Genomic DNA, 14,285 nt, shown 5'->3' with positions numbered 1-14,285 from the left:
TCAACTTTCTCATTCCTTCCCTTTTTCTTTTCTTGCCTTAATTATATTTGCTTCTTCAAGGTTTTCATGATTTCAAAAGATTTCACAAAATGTACTAGATGAAAGACTTCAATTAAATAAAATCCAATGCAATTGAGCAACAATTAATCATACTAGCTTTCCAATACTTGTATGCACATGCTAAAATCTTCTTTACTGCCTTGTTTGTTTATGATCATGATGCTTTATTGCTTTTGAATTCACAAAGCTCAAGTTGGTAGTTATAATGCCACAGCAACATATTATAAATCAAAATTCAAGCTATGCTTATTCATACCACACATGCATACAAAGAAGATAATGTGACAATCATGCAATTTAAAGTGCTAGAAACAAATGAGAGGAAAAGGAACTTTACAACCTTGTAGTCCATCTTCTCTATTGTTGTCATTTTCCTCCCATTCTTCTCTTTCCCATACCAAATCAGAATGCTTGCTCTTCCTTAAGCAACAATTAGAACAATGGTGGTGGGGTCTAAAATGGATCATGAATGTCTCACACAAAAGGATGTCAGTAGCATATGTGTTTAGGCAAGCAAGATTAAGATAACAATCAAGGCACAGAGAAACAAAAACACTATGATTGCAAACATAAGAGAGTGTGCATGATACATTGCAAAAAAAAATAAGTGGCACACCAAACTTAGTGTGACACTTTCACTTGAAATTAATGCAAGTATCTAGTAAGCATTGGAACCAAATTTTGTTGCATAGCAACACCAAACTTAGAATGCAACCATATGTCAATTTATTTGAACTAAAACTAAACAAAAGAAACTGTTATATGTTAAATACAATCACCAAGCCAAGAATATGTCATGAATAAGGATCTCTTGGTGATATATTAACAAAAATAGTTAAGAAGCAAAATAAGTGGAAGTATTAAAAATAAAGAAATAACTAAAGTAAACAGAATAATAAAGTGTCAAACCAAAAGAAAAACAATACTGCAAAGGCCTTATGATTATGCAGACAAGTAGTGTTGCTTAATGAATTGCATAGAGAATTAAGTGGCACACCAAACTTAGAATCTTAGTGTGTCACTTCCATTTTTGATTTGATGCAATCATCCAAAAAGATTGAAAACAAGTTGTTGCAAGACAACACCAAACTTAGAATGTAACCATATGCCCATTTATTGAATTTAAACAAAGTAAAGAAAGAAATGTACCTACAGTTGGGTTACCTCCCAACAAGTGCTCTTTTAGTGTCATTAGCTTGACATATTGCTCTTCACTTTCTTCCTCTTCTTCCAGTTTGTTAAGAGGAATGACCTCAAATGGGGAGAAGATTCAGCTACTGTCCCTTGCCTTGGCATTTCCTCAGCAAGCTTCCTTTTGCAAATGGCTTGATTGATCTTGCTTGCTGGATTAGGGACAGAATTGGTGCTCTTGTTAGTTGCCTTCACTTCTTTGAATTCAAGACTTGGTTGTTGTGTGATTATTGGAGTTTTGTATTCATCCAGGGCTTTTTGCATTGGTGGTTCCATGAGCTTTTCGTCTATGTACTTCTCTGCTTCACTTGAGTTTGACTTCTCTTGAGTATCCTCCTCACTAGCTTGTTCTTCCACTTCCTCTTTTACACTCAACATTTGCTTTAATAGCTCTTTCATGGAGGAGGTTTGTTGATTTTCCCAAGCTTTCTTCATCTCCTCTTTATATTTTTCGATCAGTGTTGAGCATCTTTGGTCCAGGGGAGTTTGAGGAGGTTGTGAGTGTTCAGGTTCTCTTGTCATCTCAAGTGCAGTTTTAGGTTCAAATGTTTCCACCACCTCTTCCTTCTTTGCAATTTCACTTGATGCAGTAGCCTCTTCCTCTTGTTTTTCCTCCTTTTTCGTTGCACTCACCACTTGAGCTACGTGCACTTCCATGTTTGTGAAGAAGTTTTCTTTTCTTTTCCAGAATTTCTTTGTCTCCTCCTCATATTTTTTGAACATGGACTCAAGCTTTGAGAGCCTTGAGTGGTTCATGGAAGTTTGTGTGGGTGGTGAGTTTTGAAAGGGGCTTTCTGTTGAAGTATGGTCAAGTGATGATGTGTTTGGATGAATATCACATGGAGCACTAGAATTCCCTTCCCAGCCATTGTTAGAATCATGACTTGCATCATTTTGTGGTGGAGGGAAATATCCCATATGATTTTCTTTCTCATCTTGTGGTTCTGAAGCATAGCTCCATGAATTGGAGTGCTCAGAATCTGTATCTTCTTGGTGATATTCCCAACCATCATTAGAATAATGACTTGAATCATATTGTGATGGTGGGCAATATCCTATGAAGTTTGGTTGATTAAAAGATGAGGTGAACTCCATTTGAATTTTGTAGAACACAACACCAATGAAAATTGAAATTACTCATATCAGATATGAGTTTTGCTTAGTGAGGCAAAAACACAAACACCTTGGTTTCAATTTGAATCAGAGAACAAAAATAAAAAAAAATGCTTGATCTAGACTTCTCACCCACTTAATCATTGTTGATCTAAATCAATCCCCGGCAACGGCGCCAAAAACTTGATGGTGTTTTTGTAGAAAAACGAATTTCCAACACACAAATCCAACCGGCAAGTATACCGGGTCGCATCAAGTAGTAATAACTCACTTAGAGTGAGGTCGATCCCACAGGGATTGATGGATCAAGCAATTTTAGTGGGTGATTAGTTTAGTCAAGCTAACATTGAAGTGAAGTTGGATGAAGTGTAACCAACAGAAAGTAAATAGCAAGGAAAATTAAAGTGCAGAAAGTAAAATTGCATAAAACTTAAAGAACAAGAAAGTAAAAGAGCTGAAACTTAAATTGCAAGAAAAGTAAATTGCATGAAAAGTAAAGGGGTTTGGGTGCAGGAAATTTAAAGGAAAGCAACAAGCAGCACTTATAATAATTGCAGAATAATTAAATTGCATGAAAAGTAAAAGGACTTGGGTGCTGGGAATTAAAATTCAACAAGAGAATGTAAGGAGCAATCAAGCAGAAGAGTTACTTGCAACAAATCTTAAACAGAAAGCAGAATTGCTTGAAGAAGCAAACAGAAATTAAATTCAGATTAATTGCCAAATGAGGTTGAAGATCTCAGGAACTCAAAGAGACTAGAAAACAAGTCTAGATCTCAATTCCTTCCTTGATCCAACCAAGAACGATTGCAGAAGGAGAGAAGATAAATGAATTGCAGAATTAAAAGAGAAGATGAAGCAGTATGTGAATTTCAATTATGCAGAAAAAGTAAACAAGAGATCTCAAGGTGAGAATGAAACAGAATTCCTCCAATCTCACTCAAGATTCAAAGCAGATAAGAAAACTAAAGGAGAGAACTATCTATTCCTAATGGAGCCGGCCTCCTTCTAATGGAGCTCCTCTTATTGATGCCTTTATATAGGCTTTACAAAATAAAAAATGAAAATGAAATTAAACAAATTACAAAAATGAAAATCCTAATTTAATTGATCCATGTGCCTTTGAGTCATGTTGAGTGGGCTTTGTTTGCTTTGGATTTGAGGAGAAATGGGTTTGGTTGGCCTTGATTCAATTTGTTGAAGAATTGAATTAATGTGAATTTTGGTTGATTTTGGCCCATGTTGCTCCCAGGAGGCTGCCCTGCCCTTGTGGAGGGCAGGGCAGAAAATTGAAGCTTGGTGCGTGCAATTGGTGCGTGTTGGTGCAGCCTTGTGCGAGTCTGGCACGAGTTTGGTGCGCCAGAGGCTGCCCTGCCCGTGCCAAGGGCAGGGCGGGAAAGTTGGTGCTGCCAGATTGAGGATTGCGTGCGGATGGTGCTGCCAGGAGAGGAAATTGGTGCGCCAAATTTGTTGCTTGGTGCGCCAAGTTCTTGTGCCATCCAAATGCTGCCCTGCCCGCGCCAAGGGCAGGGCAATGTTCCTTCCTTCACGTCCCAAGTTCGAATCACGGAGGAGGCAAACACGCTACATCATTTTCCTTTGCTTCTTTTTGCTTATTTTTGGCCCTTAAAGATGCCTCTCGTTCCTGCCCCAATTGTGCGCCAAATATGGATTTCTATATATCGTTGGAAAGCTCTGAATGTCAGCTTTCCAACGCAACTGGAAGCACATCAATCGGACTTCTGTAGCTCAAGTTATAGCCCTTTGAAGGAGGCATGGTCATGCTGTTAGCGCCCAGATTTTACCTTAGCGAAATTCTTGCTTCCATTCCTCAATGTGCATCACGATTCTGCCCTTGGCAAGGGCAGGGCAGAATCGTGCTGGCTGTTTCCTTCCTTGATTTGGTCATGGGCCACGCTTTTAAAAGCGTGGCCTAAGGCTCCAAAGTGTACCCCAACTTCAAAGTGTACCCCAAAGCTCTTTTTTTCTCCTTTTTTTGTGCTTCTTTGCTTCTTTTTCTTCTTATTTCCTACAAGATTTATAAAATTAAAATATCAAGAAAATATATCATTTAAGTACAAAAAGCATTCAATATTTAAGCACAAATCATCAATTTCTTGTATGAAAAAGCATAGAAAATGGGTATATGATGACATGTCATCACAACACCAAACTTAAATCTTGCTTGTCCCCAAGCAAGAAAAGAATCATGCAATAGAAATTGACAATCCAAGGTAAGAAGAGTAGCAAGTTAATGTTCATGGCAAGCTAGTTTTCTATGCATGCTACAATTACAAAAGAGATGTAAATGATTGATGCTTCTATCTAGCTTATTTTATGAAATCTTTTTCTTATAATTCTTCCTTGAAACAAGCTTTTGATTTTATATTTTTTTTTTTAGCTTTTGGGTGCTTTGCCCCATGAGTTAATAACAAAGCTACGACTTCTAAATGCTTTGTTTTCAAGTATTACCACTTGATACATAAGCACCACAAGCATTTAATTAGAGGACTTCATTAAGCTCATTTTTTCTTTTCTTTTCTTGACTCTCTAATCATTGATGCTCAGAGCCTTGAGCTTTGAGGGAGTGCTTTTGCACTTGAGCCTAGCCTTGACTTCTAAGTGTTTTGTTTTCAAGCATTTGGCTTGATACATAAACACCACAAGCACTTAACAAATAAATTGCCATTTGCGGGTCACGACTAGTGGCTAATTATTTATGTTATATATCTATATTTTGTTTTATCTTATTCTTCTCGACGAAATTATCCTTATATTGTCTTAGTTCAAGCTTTACCTTCTTTTGCTCGATACGTGAGTGATACGACTTCGCAATTTTATTTTTACTCTTTTCATGCTTCTCGATTAATACTCGCTTCAATTATACTTATAATTATGTATTGAAAATCCCCCTCGAGATTCGTACCACTTTATTATTATTGAATTATGACTCGAGCTTAGGGATTTGAATATTAGGGTGTTACATTCCAGTCCGAATCTATCTCTTTCCGTTTCGTCTTCTGCAACCTCCAGAAATCACCAAGATATAACCCTCAACACTCCTCCACTACTGAGGGATCTCTTAGATAAAAACACAGGAAAAATAGAAAAGGAAAGCACAAGTATAGATAGCAGTTACAACAGATAGATCAAATAGCAGTTAATTACAGTTAAGCAACTAGGCAATCCAAAACAAATGAAAACTCAAACAAATCATTCAAATGCATATAATGCATGCCTGTCCAACTGGCCATGAGCTCACGTGTTTGTTATTTAGCCAGAACCCAACACATTTGGTAGCTAACCCGGATATCGTCTCTTTGACATGCATCCACACTCTTGGGATATAATGCTCGTTACACTCTTGGGATATAGTTCCTGCCATACTCTTGGGATATAGTACCCGTCACATTTTTTGGGATAAAGTGTTCCCACAATCTTGGGATATAGTGCTTGCCATACTCTTGGAATAAAGTGTCTGTCACATTCATGGAATATAGTGTTCGACACACTTTCCAGCGTAAAGTACTCTCATACTCTTGGGATATAGTTCCTGCTACACTCTTGGGATATAGTGCCCGACACACTCTTGGGTTATAGTGTCCGACATACTTTACAAACAGAGAGAATATGATGCATCCAAAGCGGAACAAATTATACAAATCAATATGCTCATCACACTTATCTTTAACATATTCAAGATCAATCATATTCAAGATTAAAAACAAAATCACAACTCTATATACTCATCCAATCACAATTTCACACCACATTAACTTAATTATTCACTCATCAATTTCCTTCAATATCAATTTAGCTGTTACGGTAGTTTACAAGATTTTCAGGAAGGTCAAACAGTTAAAAACAAAGTTTTAGTGCAAAAAAGAACATCGTGTGTACGCATCATATTGTGCATACTCACACACCAGACAACTTTCCCACTGTGTGCATACGCACATGTAAAATCCATTGGGTGTGCATGCGCACACTCCTCTTGCATACGCACGAGCTTCAATATTTGCTCTGGTCTGTGCATGCGCACAATAGTGTGTGTGGGCACACATACTAGAATTTCTATTTTTCTGCAAAATTCTATTTTTAGACCAAATTTCAAACGTGAATAACATTTTCGTTAAAAATAATTTTTCGTCCGTTCTTCAAACGTCATAAACTACTCGGACCCAATTTTTATTTAATATAAGTTTCACCAAATTTGAGGGTTCAAGGGCCAAGTTACAGTGCGTCAAAGTTGGTTAAAAATTATTTTTTTTACCAAAAACTCAAAACCTCAAGTTTTTCAAACTTCCCAATTCAAAACCAAACAAATCATAACCAAAGCCATCCCAAGCATTCTCATCATTCACCAAATACTAATCCACTACTTGTCAATCATTTAGTCACCAAAAATACTAATACTTCATTATCAATTCCATATCATATTCATCACATATATACATATATGCATCAAATCCCACCATTTCACTACCAAATCCAACATCATACTCATTACATACATAGATATACATTTATTCCATTAAAAATCTAACCATTCAAACATTCAAGCCTATTCTAAGGCAACTAACCTAAGTTTTCACGCTAATTATAAATTAACTACAAGAAACCAAAATCATACCTTAACCGATTTCCTCCCAAGTAACAAAACACCACAAAACCTTGTTTTCACAATTTCCAAGCCTTCGAAGTCTACTTGACAAGCTTTGATATGTGCTTCAAATGTTCGTGATATGAAGAATTCAAGAGTTATTTAGAAGATATTTTAGTTTACATTTTTAGAATATTTTATTTAATGTATTTTGATTTTGTTTATTTAATTACTAGATTGGGTCTTATGTTTATGAGCTTTAGGGTTTTTCTTTGTTTTAACCTAATAAGAGGTTATAAATACCTCCTTAGCTATTGTAGTCGTAGTATAGAATTTTTAGAAGTTTTAAAAACCCCTTTTTGGTTTCGTGATGAAACCATGGTGTGGACAATTGAGGTTGAGGAGTCCCTCTCTTGTTACATCGGGGAATTGAGTAGAAGGTTGAGGAGTTCCTTTGATTCAATTTCCAAACTATGGCATTGGCAAGTTAGGTTGAGGAGTCCCTTTCTTGTTGCGTCAAGAAATTGGGTAGAAAGTAGAGTGGTTCTCTTTGTACTCAATTTCAACCTATCCCTTTTTATTTTTTTTTTCAATTTCAATGCATCTTTTTTATTCAATTTAAATTCTTGTCTTCTTTTTCCTTTTATTTTCGTATCATCTGGTAACAAAGCTCAGGCATTAGATTAATTCTTATTAATTTATATTTATTCTTCTTTTATCATAAAAAAGAGTCCAGTATCTATCGCATCTTTCATTAAAGTTCTTGTGTTTTTATTTTTTGTTTGTGTTTTATTATTATTGATTTTATTGTTTAAAAAAGACAAAAAAAAGCATACAGTGTAAAAAAGAAAAGAGAAAAAATATACAAGAAAGAAAAGAAAAAAATCTAAAATAAAAAATTATCTTCTTTGTAATTATTGTCCTTTTCATATACTATCTTTTTACCTACAAGATTCGAGGACGAATCTTTTTTGAAGAGGAGAAGAATGATACGTGCTTCAAATGTTCGTGATATGAAGAGTTCAAGAGTTATTTAGAAGATATTTTAGTTTATATTTTTAGAATATTTTATTAAATGTATTTTGATTTTGTTGATTTAATTACTAGATTGGGCCTTATGTTTATGGGCTTTAGGGTTTTTCTTTGTTTTAACCTAATAAGAGGTTATAAATACCTCCTTAGCTATTGTAGTCGTAGTATAGAATTTTTAGAGGTTTCAAAACCCCTTTTTGGTTTCGTGATGAAACCATGGTGTGGACAATTGAGATTGAGGAGTCCCTATCGTGTTGCATCGGGGAATTGAGTAGAAGGTTGAGGAGTCCCTTCTATTCAATTCCCAAACTATGGCGTTGACAAGTTAGGTTGAGGAGTCTCTTTCTTGTTGTGTCAAGAAATTGGGTAGAAAGTAGAGTGATTCTCTTTGTACTCAATTTCAATCTATCTTTTTTGTTTCTATTTCAATTTTAATGTATCTTTTTTATTCAATTTTAATTCTTGTCTTGTTTATCCTTTTATTTCTTTATCAAGCTTCCAAGGGTTCTAAATCAATTCATCAATCTTCAATCACCACAATTTTATTCCAATTTCAACAATTTGACTTCAACTTTACATATATTCAACCTAATTCCATATAATTTCATACACATTCAAAATTTTAAAATCCTGACCTCATAAAATTGGAAGATTCAAAAGAGTTAATGGTTTCTTACCTCACCCATTAATGATTAGAATAAAACCCAACAATTATCCAAGGCTAGATTGCACCTACACCACTAAAATCATCAAAATATCCCAATACCCACAACCAAAACACAAAAATAGAAAGGAAGAGGAAATTGGGCATAAAATACAAAGTGAATAGAATTGAAGAGGACTTTGAGATGAACACATGGCCACAAACGGCTGATCAATTGGAGATCCGAATTGAAAGTTATGTGAAAATGAAATTTGGCAAAGAATGAGGGTTTGTATATATTCTTAACCTCCACCTTTTTCTCAGTGTTCTTCTTAGGGAATGAAGGGGAAGAGTGGCTATGATAAGGTTTTATATGTTGGGCCTTGGGTCCAATATGGGCCCAGTTCAGCTAGTTCGGTCCGTCGGCTCAACTTTAGGCTAAAATCTTTAAAATTAGTGTTTTAATTCGTGTTTTTAATATTTTTACTCCTTCTAATTATAAAATTTTATTCCCTAATTTTCTTGGCTCATAATTAATTTATTGATTAATTATTTATTAACGTACAAGATTTTACACTTTCTCAACAATTCACGAGTCTGGTTCCAACAAATATCAAAACAGTATGATTCTCAATAATCAATCTACCTTAATTTAGTATAATAACCAATGTAATATTTTCAACATAACCAGGAAGAATCAGAATTTTCAAGAAATCAGTTTGTCAAGTAAACTTTAACTCGTTCAATAATTTTTAATTTTAATCTCAGTTCATCCAAATTCACTTCAACACTCAACACAATAATATCCAATCAAATTAACATATCCAGTAAACAACGATTTCCAAACCAGCTTGCAACAGTACCCACCATCATCAAATGAATTTCAATTCATACACCAAATCAAGAAATCAACATAACTAGAAATTCTAGCAACAATCACAACCTCAATCCAAACTCAATTCATGAATTACTCATACACTAATAAATCATTTATAATTACTCAATAAGTTTTTTGGGGATTATTAAATTAACAACTTTTAATTTAAAACAAACCCCCTACTTTAATGTCACATTTAAGAGAAATTGGAGGCAAAATTGTTGCAGTAGCGATTGAGCCAGCAAGAACAACAGCTTCAATATCCACTGGCATTGACAACAGTAGCTCCAGCGGTGTGACCTGGACGTTGGCTACCACTACAACTCACGGTAGCAGCTTCAATGGTGGTTTCTGTGTTTCTGGCAATGGCGACGATACGTGACAGCAACAACGACGACAGTCCAGCAGCGGAAGGAATGACCTCCTCCTTCCCCTCCTCACCGTGTCTCTTCCCGTTATCTCTGTCTTGATCTCTCTCTCTCTCTCTCGCTCTCTCTTTCTCTCTCTCTCTCTCTCTATCTATCTCTAGCGACGAAGTTAAGGAGTGGCGGCGATGATAGAGTCAGGTTCTCCTTCATCCTCACTTCGCGATTTGTTTAGTAGTGGTACTGGGCAAAGGCGACGGACCTTCCTCAATTGCAACCCTCTCTTCCCCTTCTATCTTTGATGGCGTCAACGACGACGAAGGTGCGGCAACGGCTCTGAGCAGTGACTTCCTCGCGATTACTCTCTCTCTCACAAGGTTAGCTTCAGTCTCTCTCAACTTCTCCTTCTCACCCACATGACGGTGGCGGCGGCGGCGGCGACGATGGGAGTGACGCCTACCGGTGCCATCTCCATCCTTCCCCTTCCTTCTTTCTTCTTCCCTCCTACATCCTCCCTTTTCTGATTTCTTTTTGCGTGTGTGTAGCGCATTTTTGTGTGTGAGGGAGTGGCTCAGAGTGAAACGCGTATGTGAATATGGGAGGGATTAGTGTCACGAGCGTGTGTGTGTGTGTGTGTGTTGGGTAAAAGGGGTTAGAGTTAATGAAATTAGGGTTTGGAACCGAAAATTTAGGGTTAGAGTTAGGTTTTTATAAAGGAATAAAGATAGAATAGATATTTTTATGAAATTGGTGGATAGAATAATAATTTTTAAAACCAAATATACTCTATTAAAAATATTTTGAGAACACTATTTTACTCAGTTCAAATAATTATTTCTAATTTAATTTATAAAATAAACATATTAATCACATTTTATAAAATATAGTTTAAATCTAAAATATTAATTATTCAAATTAAGTGACATAACTTTTTATTATTTTTCAATTATTGATATTATAATTTCAATTATATCAATTATCCAATTATGGTAAAAATTATAATTAATTTAAACTCTAATTATTGTGAAAATTATATATGACTCCTAATTAATTTTAAATTCAAAGTATCATAAAATTTTATTTAATTACTTTTAATAAAATAATTTTCTTAGAATAAAATCCTCAATAAATATAATAACAACGTATTATTTAATTTTAAAAAATTCAGGACGTTACATGAGACACGCGAAGGAGGCAGAAATTGGCGACCAGGAACATGACATGGAGGAAGGATAATAAAGACTGGCAGCACGAAAGGAATGCAACAGAGCCTTACGGAGCATGACGGAGGAGTGATGTTTGAGGAGAGAGAGAGAGAGAGAGAGAGGGGTGGGGAAGAAGGATTGGAGGCGCAATGAAGAGGCTTTGGGGTTAAGATTGGAGGCGCGATAAAACATAGTGAAGAGTGATAAAAAAATGCGCATTTAAGTATTTTTGGTCACTGTAACTCTATTGGCATGCTTTAGAAGTATGCCCGTTTTTCCCTATGACCTCGCTTTTGAAGTGTGGCACCAAAATATATAGTCAAATCGCTAATCAATTGTCACCCTCTTAAAAGCGTGGCCATTAACCTTTTTGGCCATGCTTTTGAAATTTAACAAGAAAAAACGCAGTCAAATCTCTAATCGATCGTCACTCTCATAAAAACATATCGATCGTCACTCTCATAAAAACATGGTCACTGACCCTGTTGGCTAACTTTTGAAGCATAACAAGAAAAAAGTATGGCAACAATTGTTAAACAAAAATATATCATTTATACACTAAACAATCTTAACAATCATTAAAAAATACAATTGTTACTAATTAATTGTGTATTTAAATTATTTTTTTATTTTTATATAAAATAAAGAAAACACCTATTTAGTTATTAAAAAAATACTGGTGTTAAAATCAGTGTTTATCATAAAAAGTATAGACGTAACGGCGGGAGTGAAAAATCATAAGAAAAGATATATGTCACTAACATTTTCATTATTTATTACCGAAACATTGGCAAATTCTTAATATAAGCTATTGTGCAGCCCACAATTTCTGCTATCTGCTGATGTTACTCAAATTTTAATTTAACTTTTTGCACAAGTGCAATATCTAGTGAACTGTACAAAGATTTCAACTACTGTTTCAAATTAAATTAGAGAATATATTCCATACATTGCAAAGCATAATCAACAACCACTCCCAAAAGACACAGGGAAGAAAAAGGGTGAAACTAATTATTATCACTCTAACCTTCCTACACTATCTACACAAGAAATAACATTTGCTAATGACTAATTGAAAGAACATCACTACACCAATTTAATCCAAAGAAAATACTAAAATATCAATTTAGAAAAGAACATCATCAGTGATAACTGACAATGATCTTAGCAAACCGGCAGCTACGTTAATCCAGATCGATTCTGATAAATATGGTTACAGCATTGCAGGAGGACAGAAAGTTATAACATACCTTGAAGCCCTGCATCTATTAAGGCTACTAGAGTCATCATATGCATAACTATAAGCCTTAGGACAAATAGCCTTAAAAAGATGAGCAAATAGTGTAGGCTTGCAAGTTTTTGGATCAGAGTAACTGCCAGTGCAACAATACTTAGCTGATTGCATAGCCAAACAAGCACTCTTACACCCAACAACTTTCCCATTCCTCTTCACTTCAAGTGCTGAGGGACAACAAACATTCAAATCAACCTCACAAGAAGCTACGCCACATCCCGCCCCGCCTCCTACCGGCTTCATCGACACCGGCAAGTTGAATCCGTCCACCAAGCTCACGTCGTAGAAATGGAGTGGCGATTTTGAGGAGCCAAGTGTCATTTCGACCACGGTTGCCGGAGGTATTCCTCCGTTGCCGTTACAATGTAGCTGGCCGTTGCAGTCACCCGTTAGGCAGTGGCCTTTTCCGTTTGTGTCGAAGGTGCAGCCTTGCCTGCCCCAAATCCTCCCCGACCACTTCTCCGGCACGTCGAGAACTACTTCTTCGCCACTTCCGAGGTGCAGTCCGCCGTCTTGTGGAGTTGGTTGCCCTGCACTTCCAAGTATCCCTGGCCACACACTTTCAAGACAGTTGTTCACTATAATCAGTTGAGCTCCATCTGTAACCAATAGAATACATATGGTTAGAAATTAGAATGACAGCATTTTGTTGAGAAGAAAGTCTTGTATACATTTTATTTCGTCACTTTTCATATATACTTTCTTAGTCAATGTATCAGAATACAAATTAATGTGACAAAGGTAATCTTGCATAGTGTTTTGGATCACACTAGTTATGTGACAAAGGTAATCCTGTCTCAAATTTCAACCGTTACAATGGCACTGGTTGTTTGTGGAGATATCTTTAAGTAAAGATGATATTAGATGATATTGTGAACCGTTAAATAATTTAATATATTTAATTAAATATGTTTGATTGAATTATTTAACTGTTCGTAACATACTTTTAAAATGCTAATGAATTATAATTCAAATGACATAATATTTGATAAAAAAAAACATACCATTAAAATTTTTAAGAGATTAAAGATGAAAATGATGATAGTAAGGAAATAGATCCTCCGACTCCCATGTTTCTTATCCACGTGACCAATTCATACTAGAAATAAAAAAGAAAAAAAAGACACCCTTTTAAATTTTGTTGAGCTCGGTTTAGCTGATTGAGTGACTCTTCTTCATGTGTATCCACCACAATTTGAGTCTATCTATTGTTTTCACATGACTTTGATATGAGTTGGATAAAAAAAAAAGCAATTATACGTTAATCATTGTAATAATAAAAAGACAATTATAGGTGAAATCAAGTATGTATATATAGGGGAAAAAAAAACCCTTATGGCAAGTGACAAGTGCATTTACCAAATTAGCATTCAAAAACTCTCTTTACAAATAGAGAGAGCAATCGACAAGGATTAAAAAGATGAAATAACATTACCTATGAACATGAAGGAGGAAAATGCAACAATGTAGAAGAGAATGGAGGAAGTTATTGGCATTGTTTCAGGTCAATTTTGTAGGTATGTGAGTGAAGCTTCCTACCTATAGAGGCATGAGTAGTGGCAAGTGTGTGTGAGGATTTCAAGTTCCAAGTATTTTGCCCTCGACTATATAGGTCGTGCCAAGTGCTAACTTTTTGTTTATTATTTATAAACAACGTTTTTTATTTTGGTAACTTCCCGCTTTCACCCTCATGAAGCTTTTGTCTCGTGCCTTTATTTTCTCGACTTACTTTCAACTTTCTCTTTCATAACAAAGGGGGCATTAGGCATATATGCATTGCTTCCAGCTGGAGATTTCTTTTCTACTTAACTGTTTAATTAAATTAATTATTATTGTTATTAATTAGCGAATCAATAATAATCACTTACGTGCTTACGAATTGTGAGAATTTGATTCAGGTTA

The 14,285-nt window shown here is 35.4% G+C and overlaps 1 protein-coding gene and 1 pseudogene across 1 annotated transcript; both read right to left on the bottom strand.

Annotated features, from left to right (window-relative positions):
* LOC112795002 (uncharacterized) overlaps positions 1-10,434 on the bottom strand; it is a 38,957-nt pseudogene extending 28,523 nt beyond the window's left edge.
* A 1,567-nt stretch (positions 10,435-12,001) lies between these two features.
* Positions 12,002-14,001, bottom strand: LOC112796931 (thaumatin-like protein). Its single transcript, XM_025839609.3, has 2 exons — positions 13,819-14,001; positions 12,002-12,982 (listed from the first exon to the last, which is right to left on the bottom strand). The coding sequence occupies exons 1-2, from the start codon at positions 13,877-13,879 to the stop codon at positions 12,303-12,305; spliced, it is 741 nt and encodes a 246-aa protein (XP_025695394.1). The 5' UTR covers positions 13,880-14,001; the 3' UTR covers positions 12,002-12,302.
* Between the last annotated feature and the right edge of the window lie 284 nt (positions 14,002-14,285).

This window comes from Arachis hypogaea, chromosome 4 (genome assembly GCF_003086295.3).
Source record: "Arachis hypogaea cultivar Tifrunner chromosome 4, arahy.Tifrunner.gnm2.J5K5, whole genome shotgun sequence".
In the NCBI taxonomy this organism is placed as follows: domain Eukaryota; kingdom Viridiplantae; phylum Streptophyta; class Magnoliopsida; order Fabales; family Fabaceae; genus Arachis; species Arachis hypogaea.
The sequence above is the reverse complement of the archived record's forward strand: the minus strand, read 5'-3'. Positions and strand labels throughout refer to the sequence as shown.

Coding starts and splice junctions, on each gene's coding strand:
- LOC112796931 (XM_025839609.3), bottom strand. CDS start 13,879: ATGCCAATAACTTCCTCCATTCTCTTCTACATTGTTGCATTTTCCTCC. Junction 12,983..13,818: donor TTCCTCCTTCATGTTCATAG/GTAATGTTATTT, acceptor TATTGGTTACAG/ATGGAGCTCAACTGATTATA.